The 17,711-nt window shown below is 35.3% G+C and overlaps 3 protein-coding genes and 2 non-coding genes across 7 annotated transcripts; 2 read left to right on the forward strand and 3 right to left on the reverse strand.

Annotated features, from left to right (window-relative positions):
• Window positions 1-6: 6 nt before the first annotated feature.
• On the reverse strand, window positions 7-1,789 carry LOC112467241 (the record flags this gene model as incomplete). The annotated part of the gene is made up of 2 exons (XM_025035775.1): window positions 1,722-1,789; window positions 7-282 (listed from the first exon to the last, which is right to left on the reverse strand). Coding segments are annotated over exons 1-2 (327 nt in total), but the record flags the coding sequence as incomplete, so codon positions are not given.
• A 1,068-nt stretch (window positions 1,790-2,857) lies between these two features.
• On the reverse strand, window positions 2,858-10,063 carry LOC112467240 (phenoloxidase-activating factor 2-like). Of its 3 annotated transcripts, none has more exons than XM_025035772.1 (6): window positions 9,955-10,063; window positions 7,421-7,790; window positions 5,372-5,674; window positions 4,834-5,102; window positions 3,811-3,974; window positions 2,858-3,389 (listed from the first exon to the last, which is right to left on the reverse strand). In XM_025035772.1, the coding sequence occupies exons 1-6, from the start codon at window positions 10,052-10,054 to the stop codon at window positions 3,186-3,188; spliced, it is 1,410 nt and encodes a 469-aa protein (XP_024891540.1). In that variant the 5' UTR covers window positions 10,055-10,063; the 3' UTR covers window positions 2,858-3,185. The 3 variants fall into 3 exon arrangements, with proteins under 3 accessions (XP_024891540.1, XP_024891539.1, XP_024891542.1); XM_025035771.1 differs by having other exon boundaries at window positions 7,385-7,790; XM_025035774.1 differs by having other exon boundaries at window positions 7,385-7,786; window positions 9,955-10,058.
• A 2,167-nt stretch (window positions 10,064-12,230) lies between these two features.
• Trnah-gug lies at window positions 12,231-12,302 on the forward strand. Its single transcript has one exon. It is a non-coding gene; the product is annotated as a tRNA-His (tRNA).
• A 394-nt stretch (window positions 12,303-12,696) lies between these two features.
• LOC112467243 (phenoloxidase-activating factor 2-like) lies at window positions 12,697-17,711 on the reverse strand. The gene is given in 8 exon segments (XM_025035777.1): window positions 12,697-13,574; window positions 13,921-14,138; window positions 14,239-14,510; window positions 14,611-14,773; window positions 14,912-15,780; window positions 16,290-16,645; window positions 16,648-16,718; window positions 17,705-17,711. Coding segments are annotated over 8 exon segments (2,073 nt in total). The 3' UTR covers window positions 12,697-13,457.
• On the forward strand, window positions 12,790-12,861 carry Trnah-gug. The gene has a single exon. It is a non-coding gene; the product is annotated as a tRNA-His (tRNA).

The raw sequence follows: 17,711 nt of genomic DNA on the forward strand, positions 1-17,711 counted from the left end.
GTAATATATAGCTATACCTGTTAATCTCTGCTGTGCTAATGTCGTGCACGGTGCTAATTCCATAAAACATTTGTAATAGTCTTCTCGCAGAGTGTCGTTTTGGAGAAGAGCTCGCACATCGAGATGATCATATCGATTAGGATAAAGCTCTTCTGCGAGAACGCATATCAGTGCGTTCGTGGCAATAATTAACACGATGTAGCTTAGCCGAGCCATTGGTTTCACAGTTGCGATACTTGAGACACTAGATTGCCAATGCATCGCCAATGCATTTATATAGATCTTCCTTGATAAAAAAAATATTTCATAACATAAGATATATATATATATATATATATATATATATATATATATGCAAGATATAAGATCGAAAGAAAAGGTTGACCATTAATCTTGGTTGAAGATTAAAAACATATGCGCATGCATATTTATTAATATTTTTATTAGTGTTTTCCAGAATCTAGGATTAATAGGCAGTATAAATCAAGTTTATTGTATTGTATTAAGTATTTCTTACGCAGAAAAAATGTGACTGATAACTTTAGATTCCGCGCTAAAATGTTAAAATATGCGGTGCATAATTTTTACATCGTGGTATTTTAAAAATAAATATTTAAAAAAAATTGTTTTTACACCGAAAAAATTTCGCACCGATGTGTCTGTTGCTCTTGCTTCCTGTTGCAGCAACACGACTATCGATGATATTTATTATATTGTTTTGGCTACGGTCCACTTAACACTATACAAATGCTTCGAAACATTCTTCTTCTCCTTTCTTTCAATAAAGAAAGAAGAAGAAAGAAGAAAGACAATAAAGAACGCTTCGATGCATTTGTAGCACAAAATGGACCGCAACCTTAGTTAAAAAATTAAAAGAATTGTTTCACATTATCATTTGAAGGGTATACAGAAAAAAAACGATCAATGTCCATCCGGAGTAATTTCGAAATAAAAACGCAATTTTAAGTTTCAAGACATCAGATATCTATTGGATTCTAATGGTTTTTCCTCATGCGCGTGGATTATGATCGTTTTTCCCTAGCACGGTACATTGTTCGGCTTTATTTCCAATGAATTGTGTAACTGTTCTTGATCAAAACAGATAAAAATTATAAAAGTTCTTTGAAAATGCTACAAGATAACATGATCAGATTAATTTTGACAAAAAAGTGGACTTTGATTGTTTTTTCTCCTGTACCCTTTATTTATTATTATTTAGCTATTATTGTTTTTCTCAGTCTAGCCGCAATATTTTATAATATAAATAAGATAAATATTTTGCAAGGTGTGCAAACTTTTAAGAAATTATTTTATTGCATTTACACATAATTTTTCTCTAGCATGTATAAAAAAACCCAATTTCTTTTTACAGGTTATATTTTATTACCTGTTCGAAAGCAAATTAGTAAAATATATCGAATTGTTTCTCGTTTCGTGCATTAAATATATATAGATTGAATTGTATATGTTTATTTGTTTATATATTAGAAACAGATTTTTTACATGATCTTACTCAATCTGTGTTATTGAATGTGAATTATAAAAGAAAAAATTAATTTTTTTCGATAGAAAATGTAAGATATAGAATGATTTAGGTATAGAATGAAGTCTTTGTGCAGCTTTTTAAAGTTTCTAATAAAAATATTATATTTCCGCTTGTTTGAAGCAAAGGCTATAATATCGACTCAATAAAATAAATTAAAATTAAAACCGAGACTTACATAAGTGTTCAGAGATGACGGGAACCATGACAGGCAATAATTATAAGGCATCGGTATAACACGTCTGATCTGCGCGAAGAATCATCTTATCGCGCAGATCAGACGTGTTATACCGATGCCTTATAATTATTGCCTGTCATGGTTCCCGTCATCTCTGAACACTTATGTAAGTCTCGGTTTTGACTTGATATTATATCATCTTATCTAAATACATTTATTCAGTTGCCACTAAGTTGGTCCAGAAATGTATGGTGCCTTTTGAAATTGTGGACTTGCATGGGTCTCCACAGGACGATGATACTTAATAAAAACGGAAATTTAACTAGAGCATGATTGACTTGCGAAGAAAGCGTTCTATAATGTTTAAGTTTTTTGACTTTGTGATTGCGGTACTTCTCCATGTTTGATTGATTGCGATTTGACCCCGATATATGTTAGTTTATTAATTATTTGCTTAATTGACAATTCTGATGAAGTCCGAGTATGGTACGAAACGTCAATTTAATAAATCTTGATACAAGTTAAAAAAAATTTTTGTAACATCGATTAATGCTCGTATACCGGTCCTACTCCTCATTATAGTCTTTAAAGTTTCCGTTCTATACAAGATGAGTCAGGAAAGGGAAATATTTTGGGAGATGATAGTATGGGTCATTATAAAAAAAGATGTTTATCTGAACACGGTCTCAATATGTTTTTTGATTCACAATAATACCTCAAATCACTATTATAGACTGCAAATTATTTAAAGAGAGAGTTTTTGTTGAGTAAACAATAATCTGAACATGTCTTTTTGGAAAGAAACCCAATATGTTTTTTAGTGACTGCAATTACCAAAAATCGACCCACTTCTTTCAATTAATTTATTAGAAAATTTTTTATAAATGGATCATTCTTATTCATATATACTAAACTTTACTAAATTATAGTGACAATGTTTTTGACAAATTAATTTTATCACGTATAGAACGACTAGGTCTAAAAGTTTTGAAGCTGAACTTTCATAAATTACCTTTATAACAGAATGGGGAGCATTGTATTTTACAATTTACCGCCGGCAAATCAATAATTGATCAATTAAAAATCATTACATACTTGTAAGATTTCAGTAGGAAATAAACTTAATATTGTCTTCCTATTTTTAATAAAAATGTATTATTCACTTGTGCGTCATATACAAAATGACATACATTGATTTTTACAAGTCTTATTCGTTTTTCGTCACATGCACATGTCAACAATCACTTTCGAACGCGTAACTCAAACTACGAACATAAAATAACGCGGGATTTTTTTTAATATTAGAGAGATTCATGGAATCCTATATCGTCAACGTGATAGCTTGCTAACATCACATTGTTCTCAATTTAAATTATTTGATGTAAAAAAAACTCAGTACTTATAAATAAATGCCAAAAATAAAAAAATTTGCGTGGTCCATATTAGTACTTTGGACGAGAGTAATCAGTTAGGATATTGGTAAACAGTATTGTCCAGATTGTAGAAGGCCATTTGTTCGTCGATCCATTGACGGGCATGGGCTATGTTAGCGTAAACGCCGGGAGTTCCGTTTTCGCCGCAGCCAAGTCCCCAGGCTACAATGCCAGCTTGAACGTATCTGGTCGGATCATTCTGTAGCGGACACACGAGTGGACTTCCACCGTCGCCCTGTAAATAAAAAGATTGAAAAATCACTCTTTTCTTTGACCGCATACAAAATCGAGAGGAGAGGAATATAGGAAGTTTCTTTGCACAAAATTCTCGGGAAAAAGCCGCGCTTATCTTGAATAATTTAGCACCAATTCCTAGATAATTGTTATTCCAGTTTATGCTCTTCTTTTTGCAAAGTATAATTATATTGAGCGCAAGAAAGAGTTAGAAAACATTCGGCTCTGAATTTTCGGATTTTCTAAAAATAGATTTCCTGAATTTAGATTTTTTTTATTCGAAGAAATCGTTAAAGTCTCTAGAATTTTTGTATTCTCCTTTTGTATCAAAATGCTGTACTATATGTAGATGCAGATAAGATATGAATTTTATAGAATCTCCGGAGTTAAAAGAATTTCCGTGGAAGACATCTCAAGTTTACCTTGCAGGTATCTTTTCCTAGTTCCCCACCCGCACAGATGAAACTTCTGTCTAGAACAAAGTATTTTCCCAATCTGGTGGTACGCATAATGTCTTGACACCTATCACGATGTACTATAGGAAGTTCCACCCTCTTTAAGATCACTTGGTAACGTCCCTCTTTACCTGTAATTAAATATAAAATTATTATGCCGGTTGCATATTCAGGTCGATCTAAATCCATTATTAGTCGATCGTTGCAAACCAAACAGCTAACTCCAATAATATATTAAAGTTAGAGCTATTGCGGAAAGATTCAATCGATCGATATTCATTTTTTCGTACACTGAAAACACACTGAGAAAAAGGTTTCTTTGGACCAAATAAGGCTCGTTAACAGATAGTAAATGGCATGGTTGGATACGGCGAATCGAATATTTTGTTGAATCAATGCAATCGTTGGTTTGTGATAATAGTGAATATTCTGTTGCCCCAAATTAATGTACTTTAATAGTTAATGAATCTGATTTTGGCACGAACGAATATCTTTTTGCATCAATTGAATATTTCTTAATAGTTAAGGAATATGATTTTGGCATAAAAGTATATTTTGTTACATTAACGAAAGATTTATTATTAGGTAAGGAATTCGAATCTGGCACAAAATAATATCTTTTTGCATCAATTAAATATTTTTTAATAGTAAATAATTTCATTTTCCTGGAAATCCGCGTCGACGTTTGTAATTATATATATATATATATATATATATATATCCCTTCAAGATACTATACATTCAGGTCACAACTGAATGTAATATCTTGAAGCCTTCATACACACATTTTGTATGAAATAAATCATGTCAACTATATCGCCGAGTTGACACAAATATGAATGATAAAGTAAATTAGCAATACCAACAAAACATTCATTTATATTAAATATAATTCGTTTGCTTGAAATAAATATTTTAGAAAAGTGTCAACCAAATATATTTAATTGGCATAAAGAAACCTTTTTCTCAGTGCATATATAAATGACGTACCGAATACGTCTTTTCCCCATCCGCTGGCGAAGCATCTGGATCCGTCGAAGTTCGCGTTTATTTCCGGTAGACACACGATATCAACATTTTCCGCGTACTCGATCGGGGTCTTCAGGATCAGGATAGCGTAATCATTGTAGAGCGCACCCGAATGGAAGCCCTCGTGAGCCACGACCCTCTCGACGTCCCGATCTTGATGCGGATAGATCTCATTCTTCGTCTGTGTGTCCCATTCTCCCGCGCGAACCTTCAGCTCCTGTGGTTGCTTCCTATTGATCGGAATGTATTGTTAATAAATTAGAGAAATAACGAGTGACGGGCGTAACAGAAACAGATATGGATGCAAAATAGTGTCTATTCCCACGTTCGAATGTAGCGCACCATGGCATGAGCGAGAGTTATTTATCCATATTCTTTGATACTTGAATATACTTGAAATATCTAAGGTCATCTAATTAAGTTTTATTAATCAAGGTTATCGAATATCTGTAAAAATACTATTTGTTATTGCAAAGATATTCACGGCAAGACTACTGACCCGTTGACGCAGTGAGCCGCAGTGAGAACGGCTTGTCTGTGGATAAGAGCTCCGCCGCATTGATAAACATTCAATTTCTGGCCGTTAGCGCCAATAGCCTCTTCCTTCAAAATAGCCACCATCCACGGAAACTCGCCGAACTGGGCCTCATTATCGGTTTGGCCGGTGATCCTGAAACCGACTCCTTCAGGATGTCGCTGTCCACATCCGGTTCTACTACTGGTCGGTGGAGGTGTGACTGGTGGCAGGAGATCCGGCGCTTTGCAGCAAACATCCAAGTAGTTGTCGCATGGTCCAAGACCTCTAAATATTCCACAATGTGATCGTGAAAACGTGAGGACCTATTATCCTAATTAATTTTATGCAAATAGATCCGATCGTTTATTCGCATATAGATAACATATTAATAAAAAAGAGATTTGAAAAATATCCGAGAAAGATTAAAATAGATTTTACAGCTTGTACTTTAAATTTTTCAATTTTTAATTTTGATAACATTTTAAGAGCAACGTTTTTCTAGCAATGTTAAATTATTTTTTTTAATCTGTTAAATATTGAGAAAGAGTACATTTAAAATACGAAAAGTTTTTCTTCTTCAGTCAAAATTAAAGTAGAATATAATCATAAATGATTTAGATCATTAAGTAATCATTAAGAAAAAAGTAATTATAATTTCCGACAATTGTTTCTTCTCCGGTTTAATTATCTACGTGAAATTGTGCTTAAAGTAAAGACAGCATATATTATTTATTGGCGACTCCAGAGGAATTTTATTGTCCAAAGATAGTCTCATGCTGCGAAAATAGTAAGGCGGCATGCTAAAAATAATAAACCGTCTAAATTAAAAACTATCACAAAGAATATTTATCAAATTTAATCTAACTTAACAAGATAAAAATATCTATATATATGTATAGATGTATATACAAATTCAGCCATGCATTAAGAGTACTTTTAACAAAAATTAATCGCAAATTGTGCAGACTTCTAATTCCGAAGTAATTAATTTTGATCCGTTTTGATCGTGATATACGTTCCGGGTGTTTCAGTTATATTTCAGTTTCAATTTTCCAACTTGATCTACAATTTCAATTGCAACGATCAAAATATTTCACTATTGCATCAATTAGAACGTCACTTTTTCGAATATTATAATAACACAATATTCTCAATAAGCGTCAACTGCTATACGGAATTTTATTTAATTACGTCATTTATGAGTGCGCAATATTGTGTCCAGAGTCGACAATCGGATAACAAAAAAAATTTCAAACCATTCCTGATTTAGCAACATCGACACTTCCGCTTTCCTTCTAACACACTCACTTTCTATATACGGTTCAAACTACTTGTAACTACCATGCCATAACCATATTCAACGATATTATTTATTGTACATTAGGAGGACTTGAAGGAAGGAGTAAATAGTATCAAAATTTTATATCTTTCAATTCGCACAGAAAATTTTTGTAGCTGAATGTTTTGCACTTTTAAGAACTATTCTCTAAAAAACATCTTTACATTACAAACAATAATTTACATTGCAAAAAAAATACCTTATTCGTTTTATCAAACTATTAAAAAGAATATTATTACACTATAAAAAAAACAAATAATTATAAATAAATCAGAAAGGATGTGCGAGTATATTTAACTTTAAAATCTAAAATATATGCGAGATTATATTATTACTACGCACATCTTGGTAATAAAAAATAGAGCCGTGCATGGGATACCAGTACCAATTTAGTAATTTAGTTGAAAACGAGGAGATGATCATGTGAGTAGTTTCTTGCACAATTCAGTGGGAAAAAGCTACTAAGTTATCGTCGTATATCTAACTCTACCGAGACCAGTCGTGGTTAAAGTTTTTCAATCTCGATTTTACGATACCAACGGGAGCGTTAGTCGTCCGTATCTGTTGCGAACGAAAATTTCGCGGCATGCCATAGTCCATCGCTATCCGGTGAGAAAACCGGTCGAGACTCTCCGATCTTTGGTCAATAAACTCACCCCGGGCGCTTCTCATCCTTATCACCAAAATCGGACCTGATATCGATGATGCCGACCCCATTCTCCACGATCTTGCCTTCCTTGCATTGATAGTAAGGCACGCATTCGCAGTCGTCAGGTTTCGAGGGTGTTTTATTCTCTATGCCGAGGATAACATTTCTGGGGGTAGTGGTGCTAACATTTCCGGTCTTGAAAACGTCTTGAATAAGACTATCGAGATCGCCACCTATCTGGGGCACTGACGGAGGTGGAGGTGTCGTCTTAGCATTGGGGAATGCCTGGGCGATGAGATCGTCGAGGTTACCGTCGTTTTGTTGCGCCGCGGGCAATGCCGTCACCAAAGTCACGCCAACCAAGGTCAATGCGGAAACCAGTTGCCACATGGTTTGCGTCAAGTCTGGTCTACCTGAAGCAAATACGAAAAGTGGTATAACGTATATATCGGTGGGAACGTTGCGGAACGGATCATGGCTGATTTTACGAAAACTCCTCGCAATGGCAATCATAAAGAAGAAATATCTTTTTTTTTTCGAAGCTATAAATAGCGATGATATAGCGGTGCGCTTTAAGTTAGAAAATCGAAGGAAGTGATGAGTGCAAACTAAGTAGCTCGTGAGATCTTTGATGATATTGTCTTTCGTGCGATCATTAACGTGAAGCGTTTTAGTCTTCGGCAATTCTCGGCTATCATCGAGAAGCATTATTGAATAAGAGAATGCTTGAATATATAGATAACATGTTTACGTGATGCACTAACAGATAGAGGTATATTAAATTTACGTGTGGAAATAGAGAGAGAAAGAGAGAGAGAGAGAGAGAGAGTCTCGAATATTACAGCAATATAGAACAGGCTTGTTGTTTTATACTTTATTTTATTACAATCGAATTGGTCTCCAAATAAAAACCTTTTATATTGAAATAAAAAAGATTATTATAGATTTCGAAAAGTTATAATAATTACAGATTAATAAAGAAATAAGAATACCAGTAATAATAAGTATTTTTTCTATGTGATTTGGTAAACTATGCAATTTTCTCGGAATTCCGAGTTATCAGAATATGAGATTACATTTATGCGTTCCACAATACTAGTAATTCCTGATAAGCATAATGGCTATACGTTTACACCCAGCGACCTGATCGCGGCCTGACCTATTTCTAAGTCATCATTCGTTTACACCGAAAGAGACCTAAAAATTGACGGGATCGTATTTGGAAGCGCCCTGAATTGCAGCGAATCCGAAGCAAATAAGAGCTTTTAGGACGCGTCGCGCGTGATCGCGCGTTTACATCGCAAATGATAACGGCCAAAATACGCGGCCTGACCTGAAGCCAGGTCCCGTCGCCTATCAACAGACGGCCTAAATAATTTAGGTCGAATTTGAAGTATAGGCCGCACAGAAAAAATCTAAATATCTAACTAAAGTCGGAATGTTGGAATTTCTGTAATTATAACTGTAACGAATAAATTATAACTGTAAACAAATAATGGTACATTAACGGTTCTCATGCATTAATTACTTCAAAATAAATATTCCTTTTTTTATCTGTTCTGTAAAACATTATAAGTTTCATAAAAAATATTAATGCACGGGAAAAATTTAATATCCCACATCTAAGATATTCTTATAACAGTAACAGTAAAACTATTTCAAACTTCCAATACAATGTTAAATCCGAGAGACGGCATTCGATCCTTTTTCAGACAGGATACTTGTAATCTTTTCTGAAAACTACGAAATACACGCAATAGTTTGATCACATAATTATCCAGAACATCTGATGTTATCTGATAATCAGCATTATCTTCGAGGTGCTTCCGCGCCGCGTCTAATGAAGATGCGCACGGATATATGTGTCATCATACAAAAATATTTTCTTAATTTTATTTGTGCGCATAACGCACGCTCCGATGATAAAGACGTAGCGCGAGACTAGAATGTTTTGCTATTTATTCCGAGTATTCGATGTTTTCTTACCACGTGAATCCCATTTATTTGATAACTGATGCGTCAAACAGCACATTGTGTAACAGTTTCAGTCGTAAGATCTTCACTTATTTAAAACTACTTGCCACTGATCTTGCGGCGTCGGATGATCACAAACTAATAAATTAACATATTTCGTTAAACCGGTATTATCGTCGGGCTATTTATATTCAGAAAGGAATTGCAAAAATTTTGCATCAAGGAATTGCGAAGGAATTAATTTATCATAGCATAATTTTACATATCGAAATTATACATAATATATAATCACTACTATATGATTATATAAATTAATGTGATAAACGCGATCTGCAAATATACGAATATTAAAGCAAACAAATAAATCGGCATTATTGTTATTATTAAATAATGAAAATTTTTCGTTGAAATTGAGATTGCCAAGGTCACGTAAAAAAAAATCATACAACATAATATTCAAACTCCGATTTCCCTTTCTCTCTCTCTCTCTCTCTCTTTCTCGAATAAGCGAACAAATGACAAACTTTATTGATTATTATTCAAAAAACACTCGAACAAAGTAAATCTATTTAAATCCTAGTTAAATTTGGCATGGTCACTCACCAGAAGGAAACACCGAAACACGACGAACAGCGAACGACACCTTACACTCGAAGGAGCGATGCCCGAGTGTAGAATCGTGATGTCCTCTGTACATACACATAGGATCCCTACTCCGAGCACGTTTATCATGAATTCTCCCCACTTTCCTTCTGTGTCATTACTACACCGAGAACTTGGAGAACCGGCATTTCCCACCTACATTGACCCTGAGGATCGACGTGATTTTCCTGGAAGTTTTAAGTAGAGAAACTCACGCGTTCCCTTGATGCAAAATTCCCCTTTCTCGTGACGCATACAACATACGAAAGAAATTCTTTGAAAGAATATATATGTATATACTATTGACCCAACTGACCGTAGGTCAATAATGACCAAGCGAATCCTTACTGATATGTTCCGCAGCAAGAAACTTTTCGAATTGGGTAAATGAGTTTTTTGAAAGACGATCTGATGTCAGTTCTGATCTTTGTCCAGATCCTTACAAACCATAAGAGCCAACAGTTTATTTAACTATAATTTCAAATCGAGGCCAATGCGAGCGGATATACATGATAAATTAATGGTCTTTCAGCTTATAAGTTCTTAGTGGACGGTTGCGAGCTTATCTTATCTTATATAATCCGTTTCGTAAAAAGTTTGGAATTCACAAATTTTTTGTGTTAAGGTCAAGTAGGTGTGTGAGCCTGATCATTCTTTAGAAGGCATTGTAAACATGACAACGGACATCTCGTTTTTGCTATGATATTTCAATTTTCCTTCGTGCAGTTTGCTACAAAAAAAGAGAGAGACAACGACGATAAATTTGCGGATTTTAATCTAAACTGAAAAATTATGAAAAAAGTCATTGCAGGTCACTGATATTTATATTAATATGAAAATTGATTTACGTCATTCTATTTCTCTTTTTATACTAATAATACGTATATAATATCCGTATATCGTAATAGTTCGCCGTTTAAGTTTTCTTAAAGCTAGTAGAAATGTGGGAAGTATAATGCAGACAATTTCTACCCCGATTCGTTTAATGCCTCGATAGAGGAAAAGCGTGTAAAAAAACTGGATTTAGTCGGCAATACGTGCTACCTAAACGTCATAAATGACGCACGTCGTTAAAAAGAGAGAGATTATCGAGATTGTCGTACCGTTTGGTTGCACACGATTCGGATGACACGTAATCATCGGGTATTGTCCGCAAGTGTTGCAACAGCGTTTCATTTGACATTATATCTGATCGGAAATGCCACTTACCATCCTCATTTTACCGAACGCGAGAATATTTATCAGCTCGATTGCGAACACTTTGCAAAAATACAGATGAGTTAAAAATATTCATAGGATAATATTCGCGAAATCGAAGATTCGTAATATTTGAGTTTGGTTGCGCAATCAAAAAACAATTCGTTTCTCTTATAACTCTTTCATGAAAGAAAATGACGAAGCTGCTATTTATGTATTATATACAGTAGTGAGTACGACCAGAACGCGGAAGGAGTAGCGAACGTTAAAATATTTTGTAGTCATCCAAAAGATACCATCACTGTAATAATAATAATTGTTAGCAGGAAGTCATGAATACATAGCTTAACAACGAAACGGTTGTCTCTTTTCGTCAAAAATGCAATAAGGCTACATCATTAACAACTATTTTCCATGTGTGCATCTTTACGTAAAAAGTCGATAAAACCCTTTGTAGAATGAAGTATTCTTAAATACATATATAATTCAATTTTACAATACTGAAGCAATGCTTAATCTAAGATTGAGTGTCTCTTTCGATTTGTTTTAAAAACGTAACACAGATTGATTGTTCCGATTTGATCAAAATTTAATTCCCAAAGATAAATAAAATGGAACTGTATGTGATAAGCAAAGTTCAATATTTGATGCGATAAACGTTGCACTATGCTTTGCATAAATATTGTTATCATGTTATCATCAAAGACTTTGAACTCGGTGAAATTGCGCTGTGAAAAGCGCAAATATGCAAAATATAATAATTACTATAAATACTTTTTTTTTTTCAATTTAATGCATAAATATGTAACGTTTTTAAAAAAAATGTTATATATTTATGCGAAGGAAATATTAATTTCTATAACAAAAGTCTTACATTATTTTCAATATACGCAATTATTTTAGTATAAAGTAATTTAATATATTGCATGATTTATTGTATAACCGTATTTAACGAAGTATATATTTAATTATTGGAAAAATATTAGGTCGGTGAAAGTCTTCTACTCGATTCTCCAGTTCTGGAATCAGTTCTTCCAATAGCCGTGATCGTCTAGTGGTTAGGACCCTACGTTGTGGCCGTAGTAACCCAGGTTCGAATCCTGGTCACGGCAATGTGAATAACATTGTCACGGTGGAAGTTTTTTTTTTTTATTAATTTTCGTAGTAACATCAAATTGTGCGTTTAAAAATTATAACCACGCGAAATTATGTGCTTAAAAAACGTTTTTCTTTATAAAATAATTTATCGATCTTTTATTCAGATATTCGTGTTTTGTAGAGAATAGCTATCAGCCACCGTCAACTGTCAACTATTTACTTTCAGAATTTCTTGAATTTGTATATCGAATATATGATAGAAAGAAAGAGATATTTAATATATTTTAAATATATCATAAAAAAATATTAACTTTTCGCAAAATTCTGTAATTATCTTCGCTACATATAGTACATATACAATTATCTTATTATAAGTAATTTGCTATATTGTTTATTACAGTCGTCTTAATCAAAGTATATATTTAATTACTGAAAAATTTGTTTATTTATCGGCGCAAACATTGTGCTCAGTTTCCGACACTCCATTCGATTCTTCCAATAGCCGTGATCGTCTAGTGGTTAGGACCCTACGTTGTGGCCGTAGTAACCCAGGTTCGAATCCTGGTCACGGCAATGTGTATAACATTGTCACGGTAGAAGCCTTTTTTGTGAATTTTTTTATTATTCATATCCAGATAATATAGTCGTGCAAGTACGAACGTTTGCCATGTTTCATAGATTTTCCTAGGGCAATTTTCTTTGGATCTGTAGATTGGTCTCGTTGTATCAATAAATCGTGCTCAACTTTGTAGCGAATGACAATTTGTCGTATAATTCAAAATACATACGAGAAATATTTTGCTCTGAAACTAGAACAACGATATACGCTTGACCTCCGAGCTTCTTTCCCACGCTCGTCGTGCCGCGATAAGCTTTGTGTTACACAGCTATCGTATTAACTAAAACAAATCTATTCAGATATTCGTTCTCGGAGAATGTGTTTATGACGCATTGATTACTCGCTGTATGATCAGAAGATTGAACAAAATACAGATGCTCGAGCGAATTAAGATAATTAAAGTATATAAAGTTAATATAAAATATCATTGCACTTTATTATTATAAATAATTGTCATAAGTTATGCGAGTGATATTAGCATACGTAAACGGCACGTAATCGCAATCGTTGCATTAGAAATCACTAAATAAACTACACACGACACACATCATTATACGCCATAAGTCGCGAACTGTTGATCTATCCATTGACTATGTTGCGATACGCTGGCGTATACTGCAGGTACATTAGAAGCTCCGCAACCAATGCCCCATGATACAATACCAGCCTAAAATACGAATTTATTCAAGTCTATTTCTTTTGTTCAGTAATATAAAAATTCAGTAACAAAAATGCCTGCGATCTTAGCTCAATTTAATTTGCACTGTAATTAAAATAGGAAATGAAATTAATAATAGATTGTATAAATAAACAAGAATTTAAAAAACAATAATAAAATCTTACTGATTAAAAGAGCATAATTAGTATGACAATGTAAGTCACGCGGATGCTTAAAATAGGCAAAAAATTTGAAAAAGAATTAAAGAGATTATTAAATCTGTCCATTTCGCTTTGTTCATTGCTGAACTCTTTCTTAATGTGTAAGATATTATTTTTATTATAATCAAGCTCACCTGAAAGAATTGTCCCGTAGCGGCTTGACAAATCAATGGTCCACCACCGTCGCCACGGCACGTGTCTCTATTTGTTTCGCCGCCGGCGCAAATAAACGATCCATGCAGTTCAAAGTATTGACCCAATTTCGTGCTTCGTAAACGCGTCTGACAATCCCCTCGATCGATGATAGGTAGACTCACCTTTCGAAGTTCGGCATGATATTTTCCTTCCGGTCCTGAACGTGATTGGGAATTGTGATATGTGAATGAATACTTGTTTTTGATAAGCCGAAAGAAATGATAAGTAGAAATCTGTAATCTCAATTCGAGGCTCACCGAACGAATCGCTGCCCCATCCTATTCCGTAGCATCTGGTCCCGGCCAAGAAGGCCATACCTTGTTTGGGAAGGCAAATCGGCAGGAGGTTCGCGCTATAAGTGACTGGTTCTGCCAAAACGAGGACAGCCACATCGTGAAAAAGTCCGTCGCTAAAATACGACGGATGCACAACTATTGTGAAGATTTGCGCGTCTTGAGTAGGCAATGGTTGTGTATTGTTTCCCAAGTTCCATTGTCCGAAGCGTGCAATTAAATTCTCGGGCTTTTGGCTATCGGAAAATTAAGACGAAGAAAAAATGAACCGATTAGAACCAACGAAATTGCCAGAGATGTTTTGAAAAATTGCTTCTTGCGTCTTTCTACACGTACTTCACAACGCAATGGGCGGCAGTGAGGACGGCACCGTTACTGATCACTGAAGCACCGCAGTGAAAAACGTAAGGACCGCCGGTCGCGGACTTTAGGAGAAGCGCGACCATCCATGGGAATTCAGCGAAATAGGTTTTCTCGGAGTTAGGGGGAAAAGGCTGCGCTGTAAGTGATTGCTATCATTATTGTTCGAGCAACAGCCTATAGTAGCCTGAATTAATATACCGTTCTGAATTTATACTTCACCTAGACTACGCGCTACGTCGTTGACACGAATATAACGACTACGGCTTATACTTACGCGGCGCGTAACTATTGTCCCGTATACCACAAGCGATCTGCGAGGACGAACGATTGGATGGTATGTTCGCGTCGGGACTTCCGGACGAGGACACGAGAGTTGTGCCAGCGTTGCGAAGACCCTGAAGATCGATCCCTGCGAGCCGACAGCACACTTGATCTGCCGACGAGCACGTCGTGAATCTCGAGTCAATTATGCCAAGACCGTCCAAACTGACCGTGTTTCCTTCAGAGCATAACCAGGTCTTCACGCAGTAACATTCCTGCGATGTACCCGCGTTCTTTAACGGGCCCAGGTTCGTAATCGGCGTGTCTGATGCCGTGTTTTGACAGGACGGTATGCTCATCGCCGCGCAGACATTTCCGTCTGACAAAATCTGAGAGAATCTGGGATCTATCATGCCACCACCGCCGGGTGTAATGACAGTCACGCAGGTGAAACATTGAGTGACACCGCCGCATACGAAGCATAGTTGTGTCTGTCCAGGTGGTGCAGTCGTGGCCACCGTGGGTGGTACCGTGGTCATCGTGGTCGGAGGATTCGTCGGTGGCTGCGTCGTGGTCACCAATATCCTACAGCAGACCAGGTTGCCGGGGCACAATCCGTACCGCGGATTTATTATACCCTCGCCAGGTATGGTGACTATTCCGTTAGGATCGCATAGCGATGTCACTACGCAGATACAGTTCGGAAATACGGTCGTGGGAGGATTTGGAAATGTTACTGTCGGTGGTGTAGTTGGAAATGTTACTGTCGGTGGTGTAGTTGGAAATGTTACTATTGGTGGTGTAGTTGGAGGTGTCGTAGGCATTGGTGTAGTTCTTCGCGGGTAGCAGCAGACATCCAATTCCCCAGGACATATTCCAGCACTGCACAGTTATTTTATTTCTATATTATTAAACACTTTTGATTTTATCAATGGGTGCGTTCAGCCGATACTCCGCTAGCCTAGCAATCGTGAGCAGTCGCTCGTTTCCTCTCCTTTTAATCCATTGGGTAAATCACGATTGCTAGGCTAGCGGAGTATCGGCTGAACGCACCCAATGTCGACTAACTTGAAACTTAATTTAGCTAGCGAACTAAATGTAATACTTAATATAATACTTAAAATTTATAACTTAAAAAGAGAAGTAAAAATAAATCAGAATTTAAGACTAAATAAAGTAAAACTAAAACTCGATAGGGTAAAGGCGAATGAAGGTAAAATAGGTAAAATAAATAAAATTAAAATTACGATAGTTATAAAATTAAATTAAAATTTGGTATAGATCAACTGAACTAGATTAAAGTTAATTAAAACCTGGATGCTCTCTTTCTCTCTCTAGCGGCAAGTAATTATAGATTAATTAAGAATTTTGAACTTTGATGATGAACTCACCGCTCGTCGATTACTCCGCTCCCATCGGTGATGATTGTCTGATTACTGTCGCATAAATAAAAAGGTACGCAGATGCAAGCTCTGGTTGTCGCAGCGGCAGTAGTAGTAGGGATCTTATCTAGCTTCTGATACCGCGGTTTATACTTGAGCAGATGCAAAAAGAATATAGACGATGAATCAGTAAATGGCTCCACGTTCCGATTTTGAGGAGTGACTATACTATGAACTCGAAACGGTCTTTCGATCTGATCGAGTCCGCGATTCACTTTTTCGGAGGTGATCGCGACGCTGATCATCGTCACCGCGACAGCAACTATGTTCACCAGCAACACGTAGAACCGCATGACGACGAGTCGTTGTTACTGTCCGGTGGCTCGCTGTCTATTGAACGATTTTTTAACACGAGCGCGTTCATGTATACAGGATGTGCTAGTATTTCCCGGGTTTATGGGGAACGTTCAGATGCAGATATGACGCTAATAGCGTATTATCTTTTGTCATACGACCAATTTTTGCGAAGGCGCAATATAATAGCAACGCGTCATGCATCGGCGTGCGTTTAAAGAGAGTAGGGATTTCCAAAAAAATAAAATATTTAGGTGGTAATAACGGAAAAAGATCACAAAATTTTTATCCGCTTATAAAACAAATTAAATCGATAATTTTTTTTTTTTTATATAATTAAACATAAAAATTCTTGTTCGAATAATATAATTGTAACTGTATTATATTGTTATGAAACGAGAAAATGATTAATCGGATGAGTACAAAAGAATTTATCCGATAGAGGCGAAATTTGAAATAAGCGGGATGCAATATTAATATTGATAATTTCACGTTTAAATAATCTAATTATAATTTTATAGTATGTACGTGTGTGCGCGAAGGACGATCCGTTTAACTGGTCAAATATAAAAGATGTGACCTACTTACTCGATAGACGACGTCAAAAATAATGTGCTAACATCCTTTGCAATTATATAGAAATTTTTTGACTGCTAATTGCATCTTTAAATAATACAATTGCTAAACTCTATAGTAAAAACAAAAATAAAAATTGAACTGATGAAAAAGTATGTGTTATGATAATGTTACAATAATTTATTTTATATTAAATGACAATGAATTCAATTAATAAAGATAGCGAATTTTTAATCTTTTTTGGTTTAAGAATAATAAAATAATACAAAAAAAAGTAGGTCACCGAATGAATTATCAAACTGATCTATGTGGGTATTATACAGATTATCGTAAAAGGTGCAGTCACGTACTATTTAACGATTTACTTTCAACCAGTAATAGGGGTGCAGGAAATATTACACATAGATCTCTGATAAATTCTGTTGTGTTATATAACGCGTTACTATTGAATAAAACTTAATAAAGAGCGATATACCGTTGTGAGGAAAACACACCTTTCAT

This window comes from Temnothorax curvispinosus, unplaced genomic scaffold, assembly GCF_003070985.1.
Source record: "Temnothorax curvispinosus isolate PA1 unplaced genomic scaffold, ASM307098v1 QBEX01017096.1, whole genome shotgun sequence".
Taxonomy (NCBI): domain Eukaryota; kingdom Metazoa; phylum Arthropoda; class Insecta; order Hymenoptera; family Formicidae; genus Temnothorax; species Temnothorax curvispinosus.